The 26,545-nt window shown below is 52.1% G+C and overlaps 1 protein-coding gene across 1 annotated transcript; it reads right to left on the reverse strand.

The window, feature by feature from the left end:
* Positions 1-202: 202 nt before the first annotated feature.
* KBTBD12 (kelch repeat and BTB domain containing 12) lies at positions 203-19,860 on the reverse strand. Its single transcript, XM_078610402.1, has 8 exons — positions 19,507-19,860; positions 17,440-17,646; positions 16,177-16,368; positions 14,136-14,530; positions 13,433-13,730; positions 12,224-12,374; positions 4,745-4,942; positions 203-388 (listed from the first exon to the last, which is right to left on the reverse strand). Exons 1-8 carry the CDS (start codon positions 19,852-19,854, stop codon positions 216-218), a joined length of 1,962 nt encoding a protein of 653 aa, XP_078466528.1. The 5' UTR covers positions 19,855-19,860; the 3' UTR covers positions 203-215.
* Between the last annotated feature and the right edge of the window lie 6,685 nt (positions 19,861-26,545).

Consider the following 26,545-nt stretch of genomic DNA (forward strand, 5'->3'; position numbering starts at 1 on the left):
CTGGCGCAAGACCGCCAAACTGAGCGCGGCGAAAATCCCATAAGCCGGGAGATCCATGAATGCCCAAGCGACAAATCTTCTACTCGATCAGACGGGCAATGTTCTCCCCGCAAAGTCTCCACGTCACCCAGGAGCGTAGCGGGCAGCGGTGGGCGGTAAGCGACACTAGCGGGGCTTCATTTCCCCGCAGAAGGTGAGTTGGTTGGGGGGGGAGGTCACGCTTCCACGAGGTCGGGGGGCGGGGGGATGAGGTCACGGAGGTTGAGGCGCGCCACCAGGCACGCGTCGTAGTCGTTGTGCATGAGGACGTCGCGCGCCACCACAGTCCAGCAGCCGCCATCCCAGGGGTCAAACTCCAGGATGTCCTTCTGGATGACCTCGTGACGGTCTGCGGCGGAGAGTCATTGCGATGCATCGCGGGTGTCATCGCAGCCGTTGCCGCGGTCGTCGTTGGCGTCATTGTCACCTGGGTCGTTGTTATAGCTCGACGAAGTGGCTTATTGTCATAATTGTCATTGTTATCATCATTATCAATCATTATGATTGTCATTATCATTATCAATTATGATAATTGCCATTGTCATCATCATTATTAATCATTATGATTGTCATCATCATTATCAATAATTACAATTGTGATTGTCATCATAACAATCAATCATTATGAATGCCATTGTCATCATCATTATCAATCATTGTGATTGTCATCATCATTATCATTCATTGTGATTGTCATAATCATTATCAATAATTATGAGTGCCATTGTCATCATCATTATCAATCATTGTGATTGTCATCATCATTATCAATCATTGTGATTGTCATCATCATTATCAATCATTATGATTGTCATCATCATTATCAATCATTGTGATTGTCATCATCATTATCAATCATTGTGATTGTCATCATCATGATCAATCATTATGATTGTCATCATCATTATCAATCATTGTGATTGTCATCATCATTATCAATCATGATGATTGCCATCATCATTATCAATCATTGTGATTGTCATCATCATGATCAATCATTATGATTGTCATCATCATTATCAATCATTGTGATTGTCATCATCATTATCAATCATTGTGATTGTCATCATCATTATCAATCATGATGATTGCCATCATCATTATCAATCATTGTGATTGTCATCATCATTATCAATAATTATGATTGTCATTGTCATCATCATTATCAATCATTGTGATTGTCATCATCATTATCAATCATTGTGATTGTCATCATCATTATCAATAATTATGATTGTCATCATCATCATTATCAATCATGACGATTGCCATTGTCATCACACGACATTTATAATATCCTCCTTGTACCACGATGCTGCTCGTGCATGGGACAGTGTTGCTTGCGTCTTGCATTTCAAATCTGTTCCCTCCCGGTCCATTAAAAAATATAAATTTGCAATTTAAATCACGAACCATACAAATGTAAGTGCTTTTAAAAATTGGCCTGTCATTATACATCCATATATTATTGACATTTCAAAATGTATTTAACCTTCATTGAGTTTTCCCTTCATCGATTAAGCTGTTTAGGGTTTTATGTTTAGCTGCAATGTTTCCATTATTAGAACGTCATCGTTTTTTCCACGTGTTATGTATATTTGTACGACTCTGGTGTCACGTTCATGATGAGCCAGATCTCTCTTGTAAACAAAAAAAAGCAACAGACTCATCCTGAATGTGGCTCTCGCACTTTTCACAAATAAAGACCCGGTAACGAAACACAACGACCATCATCACGTCCTTGACCTCTCTCGAGAGAGAGCCGAGAGCCGATTGATGCTGACGGTCGTTTGCACCGAGCGAGAACCGAGTTAGAAACGAGCGCACCACGGAAGCGAATCACAACATGTGGTGGCGGGAGGTGGGGTGGAGGAATTGCAATGCCAAACGAGCTACGCACAGGATGCCGTTAAATGATTAAATACACGGGGCGCCGTGGTGGTTGAGATGTTAACTCCCTCGCCTGGTACAGATGAGGTTTGTGCGTTCGATGACGCCCGCTGTATATGTCTCTTGAGTTTGCGTGTCTCTCTCCCCGTGGTCCCGTGGATTTTTCTCCGGGGTCCTCCGTTTAAATTTTTTCCCCCCTCCTCGTTTAGAATCAACGTCAAGCGCTTCGAGCGTGTGGCCGTGCTCTTGATGTCCACACGACGATAAGCCACTACGTTGGGCTTTCATTTGTGGTCGGGTCGCTTCTGAAAAAAACAGCTATATAGCTCAATGGGTTTAAGTGGTAAAATGAAATAAAAAATAGTTTCTTTTAAGTTCAGAAACGAGCGCAGCACGGAACTGGATGTCAAAATGTGGAAATCGCATTGCAGTGCCGAACGAGGCACACGCGGGGAACTAGTGGCACGAGAAGTGCAGCTAAATAATTAAATACGCAGAGGAGTGGTGGCAACGGGGGTTTGAGCGCTACGCTATTAACCCAATGACCTGAGTTTGATTCCCGGCCACGGCTAACATCAGTGGTGAGTGATATCTGAACCGATCCTGGGCTCCCCCCAACCCCACCTACCCACCCACACTCCCACACCACCACCCACCATCCACACCACCACCCACCACCCACACCACCCACCACCCCCACCACCCACCACCACCCACTACCACCACCACCCACTACCACCATCACCCACTACCACAATCACCCACCACCCACAACCACCCACCACCACCCACCACCCACACATCCACCGACCCACACACCCACCGACCCACACACCCGCCACCCACCACCACCACTCCACTTTCCCACTTCACCAACCGGCACGAACCAACGTGGTGAAGTGTGGTCAAGTAACACCCACGCCAGCGTGTAGCCGGTGGATTGACAACAGGGCTGTGCACGTGTGTGGGTTAGGCGAAACACAACTTGGCAGAGGCATTCAAGTGGAGGCAGCTGCCACAACGGCGAGCTCGCACTGCGCTGGAACGGGCAAGGAAGCAGATTCGATGACTGCCTGGGCCAACCTGTTCAAGTGTTCACCAGACCTGCCGTGCATTCTTAGCTCGAGGAATTGGGAGGCATTCCCCATGCAAATGCATTGGGCGCCACGGTGGCGAGATGTTAACTACCTCGCCTGGTGTATAGGAGGTTGTGGGTTCGATCCCAACCCTGACGCCTGCTGCTGTATATTTGGAGATTGCACGTTCTCCCCGTGGTCGTGTGGATTTTTCTCTGGGTCCTCCGGTTTTTCCTCTCCACATTTAGAAACATGTGTTGAGAGTATGCAGCTGCTATACATTGCCACGTGATGAGCCACTTCGTTGAGCGGTCATTTGTGGCCGGGTCGCGTCTGAAAATGAGCTACATAGCTTAGTTGACCTTACCTTGCTTGTAAAATGAATAGAAATTTGTTTAGTTTTGTCTCCATTATGGGTTTCCACATTCTTTATATTTGTATGTTCATTGCTTTTGTAATTTTGGAGACACAGCTCACTCGTGCAAACCACTCTGCCCGTACTGGTCTCTCTTGAGTTCTCACCGGGTTCAACACAATCTACTTACAACTGGCATCGTTTGCCCAGCATCGTCCTCTTTACTTTCGTTTTTTTAAAGACAGCTGTCCTGAGAAATCTGTACGTCTTACTGGGACATCAAAAGCCCCCGAGTTTTTTTTTTGTCAGTCGCATAACAACACACCGCTCAAGACAATCCAATTGCCCATGGTTCTCCCATATTCCGGTATTGTGAGATATCCATTTCCTACCCCAAGATTGTTCCAACATTTTCTGGTCAACTCCGGTGACAACCGCAAACCCTCCGTGGCCGCCGTGCCTTGCTCCAGACGACCGTCAATGGAGACACCGAGCCCCGGGGCTCATTGTCATGACCTGGACACTATCTTCAGGTTCTACGCAGCCCTTTTGTGCCTGGTGATTTAACGTCGTGTTTTAGCAGGGAGGGGGGGGGGCGGGGGGTGAGTGAGAGCAATCGATCACGCGCCGCCGCCGCCGCTGTCGCCGCAGAAGTAAACACTTTGTGCGCTGACCTTTGAGTTTGGGCGTCCCGATTAAACAAAGGAAAAAAAGAGCTTAATTATATTTTTGATTAACCGGTAGACCTAATTATCTTGACTTCACACAACTGTAAGAAGCAGCGATTGCCTTAGCGGCGGGATCATCAGCGGGCGCGGATGCCCTTGACTTTCCTGCGAGTGCCAACACCCCCATACACAAACCACATCTCGATTTAAAGCTTCTTTCGTGACTGCAGGGATTCATCTTCTTGGTTCTTTCGGTAAAATCACGTAGATGGGAAGTAATAAAATAATAATACAAATAATAAAAATAGAACATAATAAAATAAAATAATATTTTATTATGTTGTATCTTTATTATTTTATTACTTCCCATCTACGTGACTTTACCGAAAGAACCAAGAAGACAAACCACATCGTTAAGAGCGAGCCGGACGATATTTTTGCTCCTGCGTCAGCAGTTCTCCTGCCGTATTTGTCTCACCTGACGACGGTTGCTTGTGTTGCGATCGAAACGTCGTGATCTATTAATTTTCTATCTTGCGTGACTTTACCGAAAGAACCAAAGAGTGTGGATTCCCGCAGTCACGAAGGCTTCACATCGAGATATTTTTCTGGTTTGTGCATTAGTGGCGTTATTTAAGACTGCTAGGTGGTGAACCGGAGGAACGACCCCGACGGGGGAGACCCCCCCCCCCCGCTCTAGGTCCAGCGTCTCGCACCGGGAGAGTTGAATCCACCGCACACGAAGACGCGTCCGTTGACGGCCACGGCGTTGGAGGCGTTGCTGCGTAGCGAGAGGAGCGGGGAGGGCAGCGAGGGGCCGTCCCTCCAGAAGTCTCCGTCGGGGCTGTAGATCTCGAGCGAGTCGAGGCAGCGCCGCGTCTGGCCCCGGTCCGGTCCCTTGCAGCCGATGCCGCCTGCGTGCAGAGCAAGCCCCCGATTAGAGAGAGACTCTCAAGTTCAAGTTAGTTTATTAGGTGTAGCCCTGTGAGCCATTCGGCTCTTGAATCGGGTGCAACCGCAACAAACAAAAAACAAAAACATGAAAACATCTTAAAGTGACTATGTGACTATGTGCAAACAGAAAATCCAAGAAAAGACAGCAAAATATTGCAGAAAAAGCACCGTACACCAACACTGTGTGCAAAAATCCCAGTGGGATGCAAGTCAAACAACAACAACCACAAGACAACTGATATTAAGGCCATCAGTCTAACTCTGTACTACAACAAACAAACATGGCCAAACAGAAAAACTTTTCAAAAATCACCAAAAATAAAGCCATGAAAGCAATGAAACAGTGATAATAGGAACTCTCGTTTAGACTTGAGGTGGCGGGGGGGCGGTGGGTATGGGGGGGGGGCACGCCACACAAGACAAAGATCCCCCCCTCCGTGTAGTCTTAACAGACTTTTGCGGCAAGTGCCATTAGCGAGCAGCAGTACCTATGAAGGCCAGCACGGCACTTTAAAGAAGTGGTCTTTGATTGTCTATGCTGGACAGCTGCGAGAAAAAAATGTCTAGCCCATCGGATTCCTCCAGTATCAATATATATTCTGATTCTGGGTGGCCAGCACCATGCCCGACTGCCCTTGTCTCCCTCGTGCCAATGTTTACCGCACCACACCAGGTACTCATTTGAGACGACCTAATAATAGCGGCCTTGGACCGACTCACTGATGTTGGCCGTGAGCGGGAATGGAACTCTGGTCGCCGGGTTCGTAGCGCAGCGCTCCCCAGTGTCACACAAACACGAGTGCTAATGTCGGGGTCTTCCAGCTTGGAGATGACTTTGTGAGGTCAGGGGAGAGAGAGTTGGTGTCGTTTGGATAATCATCCTCCGTTGACGGCGTGCAGCCCGCAGTGGCTTGTCTTTGTTTGTTTGTTAACACATTCCTGCGGAGGGAGCTGGTAGGAACGTTGGGTTGCTCGGTCAATGGCCAGGGTCAACGGCGGCGTGGTGTATTCCGCAAATGTGGCCGACTGTGAGGGCGGGCACAAGCCGGCGTAAGTAGGTTAAACGTTGAGTTTTATAAGGGCACCACGGGGTGACCAGCCCCTCCCCTCCCCACCCAGCCCCACCCCTCCCACCCCCCACCCAGCCCCACCCTCCCCACCCAGCCCCTCACCACCCTCCCCTCCCCACCCAGCCCCTCCCCACCCTCCCCTCTCCACCCAGCCCCACCCCTCCCATTTTTGGATGCACGACGGACGGACGGACACAATAATCCCCTGTGGGTTGGTGTCACCAGGAGGTTCCTACCAGTATAGTTATCATCGCTGCGTTGGTGCCACTACACAGCGACCTACACGGCGGAGTGACTGGACGATTTATTACTTTTTGGTTCTTTCGGTAAAGTCACGTAGAAAGATAAAATAATAAATGTAATAATAGCACGCGACGTTTCGATTGCAACACAAGCAATCGTCATCACGTGCAAATGAAAGAGAAAACAAACATAGTACAATTAGAAATATAATGCAATACAAATGCTGTGCGGTCCACCGGTGCAGCATAACACAGCGGTCCTCATATTCTTGGCTCTTTCGGTAAAGTCACGTACAAGGGAAATAATAAAATAATAAAATAATTTACATAATAAAAATTCTCACGACGTTTCGGCCACAACACAAGCAGCCGTCCTCAGGTGTTGTATTTTTTATTATTTCATTATTTCCCTTCTACGTGACTTTACCGAAAGATCCAAGAATATGAATCCCTGCAGTCACGAAAACTTTACATCGAAATTTACAGCGGTCCTCGTACAGCAGTCTGACGGTGTCGCTGTCGCCGGTGAAGTGACCCACAGACAGACGCCCCATCACAAGTTGCACTTCGATTCAGCAGCTCCCTTCCCGTTGGCTCGTGGCGGTGGTGGCACCACCACGAGTCTCTAATCTGTTGATGCCATCGTCCGCCGAGGAGCTATTCCGGAAATTAATCGAGGCAGCGTCCCACCAAGTCCCAGGGCACGAGGAGTCAAATGTTGCCTTTGGAACACGGAGCAGCCGAACGTGGTCGTGGCTGACTGTGACCCTTCGTGTTCAGACTGCTCGTGAGAACGTCTTTCGATCGCCTACGACATCACGAGAACTGATTTTGACTCACCACCACCATAATCACCACCATCATCACCACCACTACCCCGCAACATTTTCTGACCGGGGGGTGGGGGGGAGTTGCGAATCGCGGAAAAACAAATAATTGTCGCGTTATTTGTTGTTATATTACACCGCGCTACCACCGGTGTGCCGCTGTAATGTTCGCTTAGAAGCGTTGTGTGTACGCGCCGTGCGAACACCAAACACAAACCCTTTGTGTTGTGCCGGTATAAAAGCCCCTAATTGACGTGTTTACGTGTTGCGGTGATTTATGAGCCAGGGGTTGTGGGATGAGGCGGTTCGTGGGTGGTGGAATGTTTTTAATCTTCCTGGGGTACCCCCCCACACCACCCCCCACACCAGCCCCCTCACACCACCCCCTCACACCAACCCCCCTACACCACCCTCCCCACACCACCAACTCCACACCACCCCCCCCCCCACACCACCCCCCCACACACCACCCCCCCACACACCCCCCCACACACCACCCCCCCACACACCCCCCCCCCACACCACCCCCCACACCAGCCCCCTCACACCACCAACCCCACACCACCCCCCCCCCCCCACACCACCCCCTCTCTTGCAGCTCTCGGAGAGTTGAGGGGGGGAGGTGTAAATTGGGGGGGGGGAGAAGGGGGGGGGGTACTAAGCTTTATTGCTGCGTTTTCATGTTTTTTTTTTTACAAACGCCACCCACTCATCAAACGCCCGTTTGTCAGAAAATCGGACACACAAGCTGCGCTGATTACGAGCTGCGCGGGGCTGTTAACACGTGGTGCCGGCAAACGCCGCCACCGATTCAGCGCCAAGGTCTCGTTTGCCGTGACCTCCGCGTGCGATGGTCGGTGGTGGTGTGGGTCACGAGTGCGCAGGCGGTGAAACTGCACCAGATCACAGTGGGCCCAGGCTACAAAGAGTGTGGGGGGGGGGGGGAAGCCCTGCAATATCCGACCAAGTCCGTTCAGTACTCGCCGAGAAGCAATGGCTTCCGTTTGCCGAACAAATACATTCGAAAGTCGCACTCATCACGCACGAAGTGCTTGCCACAAGTGAACCACAATACCCTCGCTGATTTCGTCAAGGAGCAGAAATCATCACCACGCGACACTCCGGTTGTCACCCTCGCAGCGGCGGCTTTTTGGTGGCCGTCGGACAAAGACGGCGGTCACAGCATCGCGCGGCGCTTTCAGGTGCGCTTCTGTGGCCGTCTGGAACGCTCTTCCCTCCGATAGTAGAGATGTGCGCTTTTAAAACTAGATTGAAACCCCACTGCTTTAGAACTGCTTTCAGCATTCAGTTTGCTGTCCTTCCCCCGCACCTCCGATCAGCGCGGTCGGCTACGTACGGCGCGAAAGAAGTTCAACACGCATTTCGTTGCTCGCCGACCACGCTGCCCCACTCGGCGGTGTCACAACAGCGGCTCAGCGGTAGCGCTGCAAGGGGCCACCGGGGGGGTGGGGGGGGGTCTGCGGCAACGTCTTGTGTGTGGCGCAGCGTCACGGCGAAGCGAGTGCAGCAACAAACGCAGAGACGCGGCTCAACCGCCAGTGCCCTTCACGCGAAGGCATCGAACGACGAGTGATGTCTGAACCCATCCGTCTCCCCCCCCCACCTCAACGACCCACGCTGGCCAGCATGGTGAAATGTGGCGAAAGAACCACAGTGCCGTGCGGAGGCGTTCGACCAGCAGTGGATTGAGCTGCTGTGCACGATGACATGAGGGCCGCTGGTTTGCCGAGTGACGGAGTGTACCATCTGCTGCCGTAGCGAAATTATCATGGATGAGTCGCCTACTTAAAAGGGTGGGGGGGTGGAGTTATGTTTCATTGTTACCGGCCACTGCTTCTGATAATTCGTTGCGCATTGAATTCCAGGTCTGCTACCACGTTTGAACGATCACGTAGCTTCGACCGATCGATGAAATATGACATGAGCCACAACCACTGGTCAAATGTTCACGCAGATGCAGGGTTAACGACGGCGCGGCGCTCTAATCGCGCGGCACGCACACACGCACACACACACGCGCACACACGCGCACACACACGCACACACACACGCGCACACACGCACACACGCACACACACACGCGCACACACACACGCGCACACACACACACACACGCACACACACGCGCACACACGCACTCACACACGCGCACACACGCACGCACACACACGCACACACGCACGAGCACACACACACACGCACACACACACACACACACGCACACACGCACGCACGCACACACGCGCACACACGCACACACACACACGCACACACACACACGCACACACGCACACACACACGCACACACACACGCACACGCACACACACGCACACATGCACGCACGCACACACGCGCACACACGCACACACGCACGCTCACACACGCGCACGCACGCGCACACACGCACGCACACACACGCACACACGCATACACGCACGCGCACACACGCACACACGCACGAGCACACACACACACGCACACACGCACGAGCACACACACGCACGCGCACACACACGCACATAAACACGAAAGCACAAGCATGCACACGCACACGAACACACACGCACAAACACACACGCGCGCACACACAAACACGCCCGCAGGCTCCTGCAATCAAAGCGCTCCTCTTGTTTGACTTTGTATCGCGCCGCGAAACGCGTGGAGTCTTTGCACCGACAGAAATAGAGCGCGCGGCGGTTAATGAATTCAGTCGCCCTCCCCCCCGCTCGAATGCCGCTCTCGCGCTTTGAAAGAGGGGGGGGTTCCTACGGAGTTCTAACGGCGACAACCATCACCTCGAGTTAACGACAACCCGGCAGAAGCTTCAAGCGCCGTATTCTTAGGTTTTTTCAGTAAAATCACGTAGGTAAAAATAAATAAATTAATAAAGGTAAAATAAAAATCACGACGTTTCGGAGGCAACACAAGCTTCCGTCTTCAGGTGGAACCGTCACAGCACGATAGCTGTATCAAGTGAGAGTAAAAACCTAAGGATATGAATCCTTGCAGTCACGAAAGCTTCAAATCTAGAATCTTCAAGCGCTGGTCTGCGCCTGATCGCCCGCAACCGCGAACCAACTTGTCGCTGACGGCGCGCCTGCCGATGAGCTTCGTCGGCAGTTTTCGTGCGACGGGGCACGACTTGCAGGGACAGTTCGGAACAGAGTAGACGTATCCGAGCTCGTGCAGGTGCACGTACGGCACGCGTCCGCGTGGCACCACGATTGTGTCGTGAGCGCGTGGCAGCGAGGCTGCAACACCCAACGCGAGGGTTGTCGGCAGTAACTGAAGCACGCTTGTGGTTGCGCGCGTTTGGTTGGTTGGCATCTTAGGGTAAAATTTTTAAATGACGAGAAACACCGATCACAGTAGAGTATAATCGTGGTGCGGGCCCGAAAAGCGCGGTTTCACGACAATGGTGCGGTTCATTCGAAATGCGTTTTTGCAAGTGTTTGTTGTTCTTCGCGTGTGTCGTTTTCGCGTGTCGCTTGAAACTTACGGCACCTTGGGGGTCAACCGTGGACAGCCGAAATGTCAATCGCACCCAAAAACCTGCCCCGATTATCACCCCGCATAGGCTAATGACGTTTTACTAAACTGATTTTTTTTCCAGCTTTAGCCGAACACCCTTGAAAAAAACGACCCAAGAGCTCATCGCGAACGAACTCGCGGCTGTGGGTCGCTTCCCAGGATTTCCCCGTTCTGCGTCCGCCGTTGCGTGCGACCTTACCGCACCGTTTGTGTGCGGTTTAGCTCCCTTTCGCCCTGGCAAATGTCCCGCGTACACCGCGCGCTGAAACGTGCGCGCGAGCACAACGTACACGCGCTCACGCCCGCCCGCCGAGCTCACACCGCATGCCGCGCAAATTATTTCCGGCTGCGCATCGCCGCCGCGAAACGGAGGCTCCGAGTCACCCCCATTCATCAGTGTCCAACTGTCAGGGGGAAAGCGGCACGCCAATGCATCATATCGAAATTTCACTCTCAGAAGTTGGCTATTTAGCAAAAAAAAAATGCAAATCATTTTCCGGTCGGTTTAGCAGCGATTTTCCAACTGTTATATCCAGCGGTGTTGGGAGGTGCATTTAATTGCGCCGTTGAAGCTTAGGCTTGGAGGGGGGGTGGTGGAGGGGGAGGGCATAAGCGGGGTCTTCCTTTGATGGGAATTTAAACACTAGGAGAGGCGATACGAGACTGGAATTGCAGGACGAACGCCACTGGGGTATTAAGGACACCCAAGGGCCGGGCATCCCAAGCGTCATATAAACCGATCAGGACTCGGCAGATGAAATGTTAAATTAATTGTGGCCTGTTGGCTCAGGAAGGTCAAGATCTATTGGGCTGAAACCACTGAGATCCTGGGCTCGAATGCGGGTTTCATCCGCCCGAGAATCAATCGTATTCTGAAATGTGATTGTATGTATATCATTTAAAGGGGCTTTTTTTCAATGCCACATCGTTTCGCAGAGATATACTGCACATGTAAAATAAATGTAACTAATCAACCGCAAGATGCAGCCGCGTTCGAATCCAGGCTGCCTGCCACCTGCGATTAACTTAATTATTTGAGCGTAGCAAGTTCATGGTCTCAGCCACGGTGAACAATTTCCAACAACGATCACGTTTTTACTTGGGGTTTTCACCTAATTCGACAAAACAGTGCTGCACGTGGGATCTTTGTGCATGCGTACGTGCGTGTGCAATACTGCACACGCACTGCGGGGAGCGGTGGTGCAACGGTTAGTGCGTCGCACGACGAACCCGGCGACGTGGGTTAGATACCCCGCTCACGGCCAACCACCACTGACGATATTCCAAAACGGCCCTGGGCCTCCCCTCGGTCGACTCAGCCTAAAGTGAGTACCCCCAGTGCGGTGCGTAAAAATCACCGCCGGGGGAGGCAAAGGTGGCCGGGCGCGGTGTTGACCGCACGCCCTCCACGTGTGCTGCGGCGGTCTTCATTGGGCACAAGCTCGCTAACGGCACTTGCCCCCCACAGCCCGTGACAAGGTCACACGGGGCAGGAGGAGGAGAGGAGGGGGGGGGGGGTGACCTTCGCCTTCGCCGGCGCGGCACTTGCCCACGACGTAGATTTCGCCGTTGAGGGCGGCGCAGCCGAAGCGGTAGCGTGAGAAGCGCATTGACGCCAGCTCCTGCCAGCGGTCGCGCTCCGAGTCGTAGCGGAAGGCGCGGTTGCTCAGCCGCTCCAGCTCCTCGTCCGGGCGCTCCAGCTGCGGGAGAGAGATTCAAACAAACGCCACCACCACCCCCCCCCCCCCCCATAGGTCCCACCGTGTGGCAGAGGTCGCGAACGGGCTTTGATTCCTTACCCGTACCCGTACCCGGCCGTACCAGGGTCGCAAATGGGTACCCGTACCCGTACCCAGCCGGGTACGGGTACCCGTTCCCTACCCGTACCATACCCGAAATGAGTGACAAACGGTTACTCACCAGTGACTCACGGCCTAGCCGTACCCGGCCGCACCAGGGTCGCAAACGGCTACCCGTACCCGTACCCGGCCGGGTACGGGTAGCCGGGTATCGGGTAGGGTACGGGTATCGGGTACCCGGTTGCGACCTCTGCCGTGTGGTGTCTGGGCGTGCCGCGTGGGGGTGGGGGGTGGGGGTCAAGCCTTGCGACGAGCCGAGGGCACGACCCTGCTGACCCCTTGGTGGAAATTCCACGTTGACACTGCCAGAGGGGGCATCCTCTTTGTGTCACTCAGCCCACCCCTGAGTTAACGCTCGGCCACAATGTGAACTCGCAAACTTCCGAGAAAAAAAATGTTTCACGGACGACTTTGCGTACCTAATTAGGGGTGGGGTTTTTTTTAATCAAATTATCTCTCACACGAGAAATAATGAATTTCGGTGGAGTTAATGACGCTCGACGGAATCGCATTTCGGCACATTATCTCCTCTGCGTTAAAAGTCTGTGTCACCACCACAATAATGGCATTAATTAATCATCCCGATATTTCCCGGAGATGATCTGTTAGTGCACACCACTCCGGTATCTTTGTGTCTTCATTCCCCCCTTTGTCCCTACAACCCCGCGTACCTGTGCCTCCAAGCCCTTGCTTGACCTCACCATCATTTGAAGGAATAATCCAGTAATGTTATTAGTTATCGAGGAAAACTCTTTCTGAAACTCGTGAATTTTATCGTCACGGCCTTGCTTGAGAATGTTTGGCCCAAACTCTGAAAGCCTCAGTTGGGGGGGGGGGGGGGGGGGGGGTCGTGGGGTCCCGTATAAATGAGTGAATTGACACCGATGCTACTGTTGTACCTGCGGTATCCATCCTCCCATCACGTAGATGTAACTGCCGACCGTCAGGGCCACGTGTGAGGCCAACATGACAGGCAGCGGAGAAACACTGCGCCACTGCTGCGTCATCCCTCCTCCTCCTCCGTCACCTCCTCCCGACGAAGGGAGGGGCAGCCTCTCTGCGGCGTTGGTGACGAGGTAGCGCTGCTTCTCCTGCACCTGGCCGCCCAGCAGGTAGAGGTGTCCGCGCGCCACCGCCAACGCGTACAGCTCGCGGTACGGCGCCGAGCACACGTGCTCCCAGCTCGACGCACGGTACCTGTCGCAGCCACGGGCACGCGCGTCCGTCGTGTCTCGCAGCTGCTCGGTGTGGGCCCGTCATGAGTCCTTCCATCCATGCTCAATCGTCTCCCCCCGCCGAACTCATCCCTCGCTTCCTGTCCACCCAATAGCAACAGCAGCCACCCGCCACTAAGTGACGGTGATGTCACCGCAGCGCCTGTGCCAGGCCAGGTGCACTTTGAAGCGACGTGAAGTGTCGAAGGCTCAGCTGACAAGAGGTCATGGGACAGAACCAGGTGTTGCCGTGGGGTTGACTAACTGAGATGACTGGCAGGCAGATGCACCAGCTGTGCCCCCTACTGCCCACCCACCCACCCACCCTCCATCACCACACAACCCCACACCACCACCACCGTCCCAGCCCGCTCGTCCAAACCCTCACCTCACGAACTCGACCCCGGCGGGAGGCGCTCCCCTCGCGCGGCGCGCCGCCTTGGTGAAGCCGGCCTCCCCGGCGAGGATGATGTCGTTGTCGGCCGTGACGACGCCGGCCCGCACGGCGGCCAGGGCCTCCCCCTGACGCGGGCAGACCACGTAGCACGTGCGGCGCAGAGACGGCGCGTAGCAGAAGCACGCGTCGGAGTAGCCCGGGCGTCGCGAGCGCACGCCGCGCGCGTCGGTGCCCGCGCACACGATCACGTCCGATGTCTCCATGCCGTAGCGGAGGCCGGCGCCGGGGGTCGCCACGGCGAGGGAGGCTCGGCTCGAGTCGACCGACTCCAGCGCCACGGCCAACATGTGGCTGCAAGCGGCGTCGCTCACGAGCACCGTGCTCCTCTGGGCACGCGTCCCAAAGAGAGTTCCATTTGCGACAAGGGCCGAGTGCAACTAACAAAATAATGCATCAAGCAGGAACTAAACATCGTGGGGGGTGGGTGGGGAATAATAATGCACGGAAGTGTTTAAAGTTTGTCGCACGTACGGCATTTGTCTGTAAAACACCGTAACACACGCGTGCTCGTGACGATGAGTAGTCGAGCTTTCGGGGGTGTTTTGTGGGTTTGTCGCCTGTAGGCACACTTTATTAGGCTCCGTCTGGTAGCCCGGCAGCAGGGGTGGTTTAACAAGGCCTGACTTTTGCTGACGAGACACACAAGAGTTTGAAACCAGCACAGAGATTGCCTGCTTGTTTATACAAAAGCTGCTGCTACTGCTGATGGACAGCGCGTATCCGCCGAACGCCGCTCGACGCATCTCCACCAAAGTTGGCCTCGTGCCTCCCGATGAGCCACTTCAAGCAGATTCATCTTAGCAACCAGGTTCACTTACCCGGTCTGTAGACCTCTCATTGATAAGCAATACTAATTATAATTCACATTTGTAAGACGCAAAGTCTGCAGGGTAGACGGACATAACTCGGACATAGAGGCCAGTTTAAAGCAACGACTGCCCGCACCTTGCCGTAGTGCATCATGATCTGAATGTGTCACAATCGTCTGGCATGCCGGTGCCAATTGTCGTGTCTGCACGGAAGTACGGTCGTTGAAACATCGGCCACAATGGCACTTCCATCGTCATCATCATCATCGTTATCATCGTCGTTATCATCGTCTTAATCGTCATCATCATCGTCATCATCATCGTCATTATTATCGTCTTAATCGTCATCATCATCGTCGTCAGCATCGTCGTCATAAGCATCGTCATTATCATTTTCTTAATCGTCATCATCATCGTCTTCCTCATCGTCATCATCGTCTTCATCATCGTCGTGGTCATCGTCGTCATCATCGTCGTCATCATCATCATCGTCGTCATCATCATCATCGTCATCATCATCATCATCATGGTCGTCATCATCATCATCGTCATCATCATCATCATCGTCATCATCGTCATCATGGTCGTCATCGTCGTCATCATCGTCGTCGTCATCATCATCATTATCGTCATCTTCATCATCGTTGTCATCATCATCATCATCATCATTGTCATCATCATCATCGTCGTCATCATCGTCATCATCATCGTCATCATCATCATCATCGTCATCATGGTCGTCATCGTCGTCATCATCGTCGTCGTCATCATCATCATTATCGTCATCTTCATTATCGTCGTCATCATCATCATCATCATTGTCATCATCATCATCGTCGTCATCATCGTCATCATCATCATCATCATCGTCATCATCATCATCATCGTCATCATGGTCGTCATCGTCGTCATCATCGTATTCGTCATCATCATCATCATCATCGTCATTATCGTCATCATCATCGTCATCATCGTTCTCGCAAGCATCGACGTCACCCGAGGACGTCGTCGTCATCATCATCGTCATCATCATCATCGTCGTCATCATCATCGTCATCATCATCATCATCGCCGTCATCATCATCGTCATCATCATCATCGTCATCATCATCATCATCGTCATCATCATCGACGTCACCCGACGACGTCATCGTCGTCGCCACCTTGAGGCTCTCGCTGAGGCAGTCCGCGCTGACGAGCGTGAGCCGCACGCGCGCGAGCAGCCCGGCCAGGCGCGGGGCGCGCGCCCGGCGGTCCCAGCGCGCCCAGCGCAGCACCACGTCCAGCACGGGGTCCTCGCGCGTCACGTTCAGCTCGTCCGACGAGATCAGCGCCTCCAGCTGATCCGCGCTGACCTGCGGGTAACACGGGGAACAGGGGCCGTCCATAAATGACTAGGGGGGGGGGGGGGGTCTGACATTTGTGACGATGTGTGACGGGGGGGGTGGTTGAGAAATGTGGCGTCACATCAAAATGCGCAACTTTAAATAAATATAGACAACGCGTTCTACTTAATTAAATTGACTTTTTAAGCAATGTTTTCTCCTACAACATCAGAGTGCAGCGCCACATTAAACACACACTACAATGACAATAGTTTAAAGCGATTTGAAGCATGTTTTATTTGGGGGGGGGGGGCAGAGCTTTGTGACGTCATATTAAAGGGGGGTCTGACTTTTTGTGACGCCGTGTGACGAGGTGGAGGGGGGTCAAAAATCGTCAAAAATCGCGTGACGTCATTTATGGACGGCCCCAAAGAGGGGAGAGTCGTGAGCAATGTGAATTGAAGCGAGGAGGACGACCTAAGAGGCCCATATGTAGACATGGGTCTGCCCCCCACCCCCCACCTTATCTCACTCCTCCTCCCTACTCGCTCCCCTTCAATAGAACCAACTCCCACTGAAGCACGCGAAAGCAGTCGTCTTCGGTGACCTGCGCAGAGGCAACGAGCGGCGACACGTCACCGTGCTCGCGTCGTCACGAACCGGCGCGTTGTGTTCACGTGACTCAACCTCACTGATCGGCCGCGTCGGGTGGTGGTGGCGGCTTTGACGACACATTCATATTCGCCGGGCCAAAATGTGTCCACGCCTGGGACGCGACGCGTCCAGTGCGCATCTCGCCATGACTGAGGCTGCTCTCCCCCCCTTCCCCGCAGCTGCGATTAGCCCGGTTGGCTACGTACGGTGCGAAAGAAGTTCAACACACACACGTGCGTGCGTGCGCGCGCGCCACCTATTCCAGTTTATATTTACGTGATCTGACCCATCAACAACAACAAAAGGGAGGAGGGGGGAGTAGGAACCAACGGCACGCACGCGCTCGCACGCACGGACGCACACACTAACACATGCGCACGCACGCACGGACGCACGCACGCGCGCGCACGCACAAACACGTGCGCACGCGCGCGCTCGCTCGCGTACCTCGAGGATCTCGTCGTGCAGGCAGACCTCGGCGAAGTGTCGGCGCAGGAAGTCGTGCGCCGCGTCCGCCAGCTGCTCGGCGCCGATCTGGCGCGCGAACGCGTGCAGGCCCACGCAGTTGGACGCCTCCATGTTGTCAAGCATGTGGCGGGAGCAGGCGGCGAAGACGCCGTCCATCTGCAGCAGGAACGCGCCTGTCGCCACGCCCTGCGCTCCCACACAACCACCAACACCCCCCCCCCCCGGCACGAACGCACGTATCGCAAGAGTGCGTGCGTACGTACGTGTGCCTTTGTGGGTCGAACGTGCCGGCCTTCATAGGTGCTGCTCGCCAACAGCACTTGGCTCCAACGGTCTGTTAAGGCTACACGGGGGATCTTTGTCTTTGTTGAACTTGGAGAGCGGTAGGCGCGCTGCGCTCCGAATCAATCCGCCCGAGTTCGATTCCTGCTCACGGCCAACACCCGGTGACGATTATCTGGACCGGTCCTGGGCCTCTCCCTAGGTCGACTCAGTCACAAATGAGTACCTGGTGCGGTGTGCAAACATCGACACTGGGAGAGACAAAGGCGGCCAGGCGTGGTGCTGGCCACCTACCCCCTCGTGTGCCATGCAGCACTTGTGTCCCCAGGTCTGTCTCCCTTACAAAAGCTCTCGCTAGTCTGAATAAACTCTATTTAGGCTTCAAAATAAATAAGTCTTACGTGGTATGCCACTTGATGTATCATGGGGTATTGTTTGTCCGCTGTTTATGGTGTTGAACGTCTTTCGCACCGTACGCAACCAACCGTGCTAATCGGAGGTGCAGGGGAAGGACAACTAAACAGACAAAGCAGTTTCGAAAGAAACGAGTTTTTAATCTAGATATACAAGTGCATGGCTCCAGTGGCATCCTAATTTCGGAAGGAAGAGCGTTCCAGACGGCCACAGAAGCACGTGTGAAAGCGCGCGATGCGGCGACCGAATTTGTTCGATGGTCAGCCAAAAGCCGCTGCTGCTGCGAGAATGACAACCGGAGTTCGCGTGATGGCTTACGCTGCTTGACAAGATCAGCAAGGCATTGTGGTTCATTTGTGCCACCCACCCTCCCGTAACGAAATGTCCCATCCGAGTTTCAACGTCAGGCCGCGACTGTTTCAGCCTCTCGATGAACTGAACATCTGTGATTAAAAAAAAATCATAATAGCTTAATTTTAAGCTTTCGTTACTGCAGGAATCCATACTCTTTGGTTCTTTCGGTAAAGTCACGTGGGTAGAAAAAATAGTAGATCACGACGTTTGGATCACTACCTACGTGACTTTACCGACAGAACCAAAGCGTATTCACAATAGCTCATGAGATTCCACCGGCCTGAATAAAGATTCTAATTCCGAACGACAAATCGGGAGAAGGCTTCGCCGAGACTCTCATCGCTCGCTCACGGCTCGCCGGCGTTTTAGAAAACTCGGGGCCGGATTCTCCTGGGATGTGGCATGGCTGGGGCAAAGCTTTAATCCGAGTGGATTGGCATCAAAATGAATCGTGGTTGCGACCAGGGCACGTACAGCACCTTTCGCCAATCTGCTGCTGGGTTGAGGGCCTCCCTCCGAACAGTGCGGGTCGTCGGGGTGTTATTGTTCGACCGTACTTCACCGCGCTGTCAGTGCGGGTCAGAGGCGGACAGCACCGACGCCGTTTTTCCACTGCAAGAGCCGAGCCGGGCCGAGCCACCGCCGTCGACGACGCCACGCAGGAACGAACGTCGCCAGAGACGCGCACACACGGCACCGTGGCGCCGTGGTGTCCTCACGGCGCACCGACCGCTGACATGCGCCACACGCGGTCGAACGCCTCTCTCACCACCCTGCCTCCTGGCCCTGCTTGGCCCCACAGACGGCTCGGTACCGGCTCGGCACGGCAAACGGCCAGTGGGGGGGGGGGGGGGGAGACCCTGCACCGCGAGGTCCCCCACTTTGGCTATGCCGGGAAGTGCCAACGGAAAGAGGGGGGTATCGGAGTGCTGGAGGGACCAGGGAGAGTAGTGGTGGTGATGGGGGGGGGGGGGGGGCAAGACGCGTGCCACTCGCCTGCACGTTGGCGTTGCAGAGGCGCAGGCGCGCCGTGTACATGTAGTCGAGCAGCACGGCGAGGCTGTCGGGCGCCAGGTCGTGGAGCCGCACCTCGCGGCGCTCGCACTCCGCCAAGCCGCAGGTGAACATGGCGCGGAAGTAGGGGCTGAAGGCGGCCAGCACGGCGCGGTGGCACGGGAAGGAGGCTGCCCCCGCCAGTAGATCCACGTCGGTGAGCTGGCGCGTGTCCCTCAGCCGCGAAAGCTGCTCGAGCAGGAACTGGCTGTGCTTGGAGCCGCATCCTTCACTCGCCTCCGGCCGCGGCGCCTCTGGCAAGGGCTCGCGATGCAGCCCCGACTGGGCCATGACTAAACCTTGGAGTTGATGGCGAGAAGGAAGCCCTGCGCTCCGGCTGGTTGGGGTGGGGACGCGGGGTCGGGTGGTTGAGGGTTTAACGACGCATTTGTATTTGCGTGATTTAACCCGAAAAAAACACATTTATTAAGTACCACTTTGTCCGATGTCAACAGCGGTTTTGCTATGGGTAGACTCACGCCTGCCACAGTAATGTGGAATTTTCACCGTGGGCTCGCATCGCTTTGTTCATTTGAGAATGGATCACCACGCAGATGTTACGGAAATCCCTTCCCGTTGGGCATCGACGTGCCAGGAATCGATGTAACAGCAGGAAATGTGGACTACTCTCTATCTGGGATAGAGTGTTACCCCCTCGCACACGTGCGGGTTTCTTTGGGTGCTCCGGTTTCCTCTCACATGCATATAAATACTCACTCTTAATCGACGAATACATTTTTTTTTAATGTGAACATAAAAACAAACGATGCAGGACTCCCCTGAAAAAGAGTGCTTGGACTCGGTGTGGCTTCCTGGGTAAATAAAACATTTCATGTCGTAATAGTTGTATTATTATTAAACTGCATTCAAACAATTTGAAGCTTTGGTGACTGCAGGGATTCATCTTCTTGGTTCTTTCGGTAAAAAGTCACGTAGAATGGAAATAATAAAATAATAAAATAAAACATAATCAAATAATTCTCACGACGTTTCGGCCAAAACGCAAGCAGCCGTCCTCAGGTCTCCCCGTCAGACCTGGTCTTCACCTGAGGACGGCTGCTTGCGTTGTGGCCGAAACGTCGTGAGAATTATTTTATTATGTTTTATTTTATTATTTTATTATTTCCATTCTACGTGACTTTACCGAAAGAACCAAGAAGATGCTTTCAAACAATTGTGGGAACGCATGTGACTCTCACGTGGTCATAACAGTTTAATGTGGCCACTTGGCAGAGCCCGGGCGAGTTGAAGTTCTCCGTGTAGGAGTAGAGGGGAGGGGTGAGTATGTGACTGGACGGCTATACTCGGGTTGGGTAATGCGATACGCCTCAGCCAATGCTAAAAATAAATTCTACAGGCACTGGGGCAGCTTGCTGTAACATTCAACCATCACGAGATCAGCCAGAGACACCTTAGCCGTCATGCAGGCCACACACACACACAGCAACTTCAACTTAAAAAAACAACGCATTACAAAACGGCGATCGAATTAGATCGATGAACGTAATCATCTGTTCGTTGCCCCACCTGGTAAAGAAAGTGGGCACGCAAATGAAAAATAATGGACACTCGTCTGTCTGTGACTCCGTACACACGGCGTGGCGGGGATTGTTTTTGTTCAGAACAACGCCGGTTACGATTTTGCTGGCTCGGAAATGGTTCGGAACGCTCTAACTCAAAACACTTTTAAAACATTGAAATCAGTATAAGAATCATCATCATCATCATCCTCCGCGTGAAAGTTGCTCAAGGGCACAATGACAACAGCCCGCAAACAACTGCGATCCGACAAGCAGCGTGGCAGCGTGTAACATTCGAGCAAGCAGCAATGCACAAAGACAAAGATCCCCCGGTGTAGCCTTGACAGACTTTCGGGGCAAGTGCTGTGAGCGAGCAGCACCTATGAAGGCCGGAACGGCACGCGGAGGGGGGTGGGTGGCCAGCACCACGCCCGGCCGCCTTTGTCTCTCCCCCTCCCCCCGTGACGCACAGAATACACATAACCACAACCACCACCACCACCAGTACGAATCTCCCGACTTCCGTACCTTGAGGACAGACTAACAATCTAGATTTGAAGCTTTCGTGACTGCAGGAATCCATTATCTTTGGTTCTTTAGGTAAAGTCACGACGTTTTTTTTCTTGCGTAGTTTTTTTTTTCCCGATGACGATTGCTTGTGTTGCGGTCGAACCGTCGTGGTTTATTTTATTTTATTTCTACCCACGTGACTTTCCCGAAAGAACCAAAAGAGGACAGAATAACAACATCGACACTGTGGATCATGAAGCGGCGCGTGGCACGGCACCCACCCAGGGCCTCTTACCTCCCCCGTCTCTCCGGGAGCAGCGGTGTTGCTGCCTCCGTGCGTTCTCGCGCGAGGAAATTTAAAAAAAACAACCGGGCACACACACACGCGCAGACCACCCACACCCCACCACCCCCCCCGGGTGTCAGATCAGCGAGGTTGGCATGAGGCTCACTACAGGGCGCGTGGCATCTGCTTTCGCATTTGCATTGCTGTTGCGTTGACCAACACCGGGTACACAGTGAGATTCGCCCCGTGTAAGTCTTTACAGACTGCTGGGGTAAGTGCCGTTACCTATGAAGGCCGGCACGGCACACGAGGGGGTTTGGTGGCCAACACCACGCCCGGCCGCCTTTGTCTCCCTAGTGGCGATGTTTACACACGGCACTAGGTGCTCATGTTAGGCTGAGTAGACCTAGGGGAGGCCCACGACCGGTTTAGACGATCTACCGCTCCCCCCACTCACCTTCCCAATGGCATCGACCTATAAGTCGTAGGATTTTTGGTATATTTTAATTGGAGTCTCATTGCGTACCTGGTTATTGAGCTGATAATTAAGCAGCGCCTCCAAGGCTAGACTGGCCAGATTATCGGATCAAAGGTCAAATGTTGTCATGAATGTAACCGCATTCGCCAATAAACTACACGCATATTGTACATTCGTTGCAATCGGCGTAGCGGTCTCTAGACAGGTCTCCAGAACCTCACGCGAAATACGACAACTACTTCTGTGCATAGCAAACCTCCTGCAACATCACGGGTAGCTGCTGCTAATGCATTGTGTGGGGAAAGCCATCAGCATACATTGTAACGTATATACAGCATCGCATACATCACACGTGCAGTATAACGCCAGCCCTCCCCAGCCACTCAGCCAGCCCCTGAAAACAATCACTATAGATCCTAAGTCAGTGGCATATAAACTCAACTATTTACTATATATTTTGTTTATTTTATCAGGTAAAGCCCACTTGATTTCAGAAACGACTCGGAAGCAAATGATAGTCCAATGAAAAAAGCAAATACTCTAAATGCTTAATTTTAAATGTGGAGGGGAGAACCAGATGATCCGGAGAAAAATGCACGTGGGGATCGAGAGACACGCAAACTCCATATATACAGCAGCAGGCATCGTCAGTGTAGGGATCAAACCCACGACCACCTGTATGCCAGGCGAGGTAGTTAACATCTCACCACCGTGGTGATGATGATGATGAGAGAGACACGCAAACTCCAAATATACAGCAGGCATCGTCAGTGTCGGGATCGAACCCACGACCACCTGTATGCCAGGCGAGGTAGTTAACATCTCCTAGCCACCGTGATGATGATGAGAGAGAGAGACACGCAAACTCCCAATATACAGCAGGTAGTGTCAGAGTGGAGTTAGAACCCACGACCTCCTGTACACCAGGCGAGGTAGTTAACATCTCCTAGCCACCGTGATGATGATGATGATGAGAGAGACACGCAAACTCCAAATACACAGCAGGCATCGTCAGCGTCGGGATAAAACCCACGACCACCTGTATGCCAGGCGAGGTAGTTAACATCTGGCTAGCGCGGATACAACAGGAGTATGGATGGAAGCAATCGCTACCCATTGAGACCACGAAAATTGGTACATTATTGATTTTTACCAGAGAAAATACGTGAATTTGTTTTCTATTGATAATGTAAAGGACCTCATTTAAAAGGCTTAACAATTCTGGACCGTCCTTTGGACGTTTCAAGATCCACCTCTGCTCTGGATGGTTGCCATAGTTTTAAGGATGTAGCATCGATTCATAAATTAAAGTCGATTCTTTCACTCACCATGCATGCGTCCAATAGAGCTTGCAAGAATCAATGACTTTCAATCCTTGTGTGGTGTGTGTAGAGTACGTTGCTTGGTTCACGTAAACCCCGCAGCCACTCGAACATGCAACAATCACCCCCCCCCCCCCCCCCCCAAAATAATTATTGAATTGACTCATGACACAAAATCGTGGCAATTAATCGAATTTCTTGGCAGGGGCGTGGAGTGGTTAGAAAATTGTTGCATTTACAACAATTCCCTGCGCCGTTTGATTTCCAAAACAAACACATTCACGAATTCCCAAAAAAGGGATTCAATCTGTGGAATGAAACCTGACAGCGATGGTGGGGATGGTGAAGTGGAGGACGGACGTGATATAATTTCACGCACAAGCGGAATTGTATTTTAAAAGATTTATGACCACCCTTTTCATTTAATATTGTAACATGCCATGTATTGCGAATCAAATGTGAGGGTTGACTTGGTGGGGCAAGATGGCCATCTGCAGGATTGCCATTTTACATTTATTCGCTTATTTACTTTTAAAATTACTTTCCTTTGTAATGTGTCCCCTATGTAACCCCATTGTATTCTCGGTTCTTTCGGTAAAGTCACGTAGAAGGGAAATCATAAAATAATAAAAATATTTTTTTATGTTTTAGTTTATTATTTTATTATTTCCCTTCTACGTGACTTCACCGAAAGAACCAAGAATATGAATCCATGCAGTCACGAAAGCTTCAAATCGAAATTTAACCCCATTGTGCCATGGGCTAAAATATCCTTTTAGATGTCTCGTAGGGTAATGCAACTCTTTCCTCTTAGAGAACGGCCCACAGAAGTGGGTATTACAGAGCAATCTCTGAAATCCATTCAAATAACCTCTGGTACACACAGCAAGCAGCAACACTCTGCCACCCACACTGCCACATGAGAGTCAATACTTCTCATCTGACAGTCAAACCGATCGTGTTAATTCTCAGAGATTACATTTTAGCCGTACTAATCCAAAACCAAATTTAACGCGGGTCTTTTTTTGTGCAGTGACTGGTGACGTTGCATGGACTATTACCAATTCACGACGCGTGAGAACCAGATTTTAATCACAAGTCGATGCCAAGCTTTTCAGCCCAGAATCTCAACGTTACTGGCTCAGCACGCCAATTTCTATCTCTTAGCCGTCCGGTCACCCCATTTTCACCACGGTCTAGGAGGTGACCAGGTGATTCATTGGGCTGATGTTGTGTCAGAGACACCAAGCAGACTAACGCGTAGATGCTGGGTTTGAATGCTGCCGGTTTCAGCCATCCATGAGTATATTGTGTGAGCAGGTGTAGGGAATTTACGGTCTCAGCTTGGTTAACGATGAATGCACACAACACCAAATACTTTTAATAGGTTTGTTTTCATGATAATTGTTTTTTTACCCTTCTATCTGGCAACAAAACTGACACCTTTTTACAAGGAGTCATGTTTGCATAGACCGCAATACCTGCAGTCATAATACAAACAAAAGACATAACTCTGATAATGTATGAACTGTCCTTGAAGTGGATTGGTCCACACCCGAGACAGCTTTCCTTAGAGCCTAGTCTCACATGGGTTGGACCAGATGACGCCAAAAGGACAGTGCACATTATCAGAGGTATGTCCTTTGTTTGTATTATGGCTGCAGGTATTGCGGTCTATGCAAACATGACTCCTTGTAAAAAGGTGTCAGTTTTGTTGCCAGATAGAAGGGTAAAAAACGTATTATCATATTTTTACTGGCAAATGAGGTTCCCATAGGTTTGTTTTCACTTTATTTGGCAAATGATGACCCCTGAAAAATAATTTTATTGTTGTAATTGACTTGCCAAAGTGATGATATTGTTTGATCTTACTCTTCATGCGGAATAAGAAGGACGCTTCTAAAGTGGGGATAAAGTGACCGGACATTAAAAGTAGCTACGTGACGTCGTCATCCAGAACTGTTCTCTAACACAAGGTGGTTCCAAATGTCCGATGACGGAACACCAATAACACAATTGAAATATTAATGTGGATGAGTAACAGAAACACATTCCTGCGGAGGGAGCTGGTAGGAACGTTGGGTTGCTCGGTCAATGACCAGGGTCAACGGCGGCGTGGTGTATTCCGCAAATATGCCCGACTGTGAGGGCGGGCACAAGCCGGCGTGAGTAGGTTAAACGTTGATAAGGGCACCACGGGGTGAGCAGCCCCTCCCCACCCAGCCCCACCCCTCCCACCCCCCACCCAGCCCCACCCAGCCCCTCCCCACCCAGCCCCTCCCCACCCAGCCCCTCCCCACCCTCCGCAATTATATTTGCACCAACATTTAATGCTTTCTGGTCCTCATCATCGAACATTAGTCTTTCATTTAGAGTATTTGGCTGCTATGAATTCCCACACGATAAGCCACTTCGTTGAGCTATCATTTGTGGGCAGGTCGCTTCTAAAAAATAAAAAGAGCTATATAGCTCAGTGGGGCCCTACCAGGTAAAATAAAAATAAAAATGCAGTTAATTTAACATCGCCCAGCCAGTCACGACCATCTGTTACTAGATCACCCTGATACACACGCTGAAAACTCGTGCCGCCACGATATGTTACACCGGATATGAAAACTCAACGTTCAAAAGCAGGTATTTCAGTGCGGAATGTCGCCCCGGTTGTAAGTAACGGGGTAGAGGAGGAGGGGGGGGGCATGTGATTGAGATTGATTCTTCAGAATGGTGTCATAACGTGGATATTAAAGAATGGTGTTGCTTTGTAAATGCGCGCTCGGGGGCGGGGGGGGGCAATGTCACTGGCCCCCTTCCCACAGCGGCATTCCCCTCCAGGGGAACAAGACCCTCTCCCACACCTCCCCGCCCT

Source organism: Lampetra planeri, chromosome 34 (genome assembly GCF_965212315.1).
Source record: "Lampetra planeri chromosome 34, kcLamPlan1.2.h2, whole genome shotgun sequence".
Lineage (NCBI taxonomy): Eukaryota > Metazoa > Chordata > Hyperoartia > Petromyzontiformes > Petromyzontidae > Lampetra > Lampetra planeri.

Bases quoted from the DNA above. Each gene is read 5' to 3' on its own strand.
- KBTBD12 (XM_078610402.1), bottom strand. From the start codon at position 19,854: ATGGCCCAGTCGGGGCTGCATCGCGAGCCCTTGCCAGAGGCGCCGCGG. The intron at 14,531-16,176 runs GTGGCGACGACG...ACGCGTGCCCAG, and splicing joins GCCTCAGCGAGAGCCTCAAG to AGGAGCACGGTGCTCGTGAG. The intron at 4,943-12,223 runs GCAAGTGCCGCG...CTCTGCACGCAG, and splicing joins CGGCGAAATCTACGTCGTGG to GCGGCATCGGCTGCAAGGGA.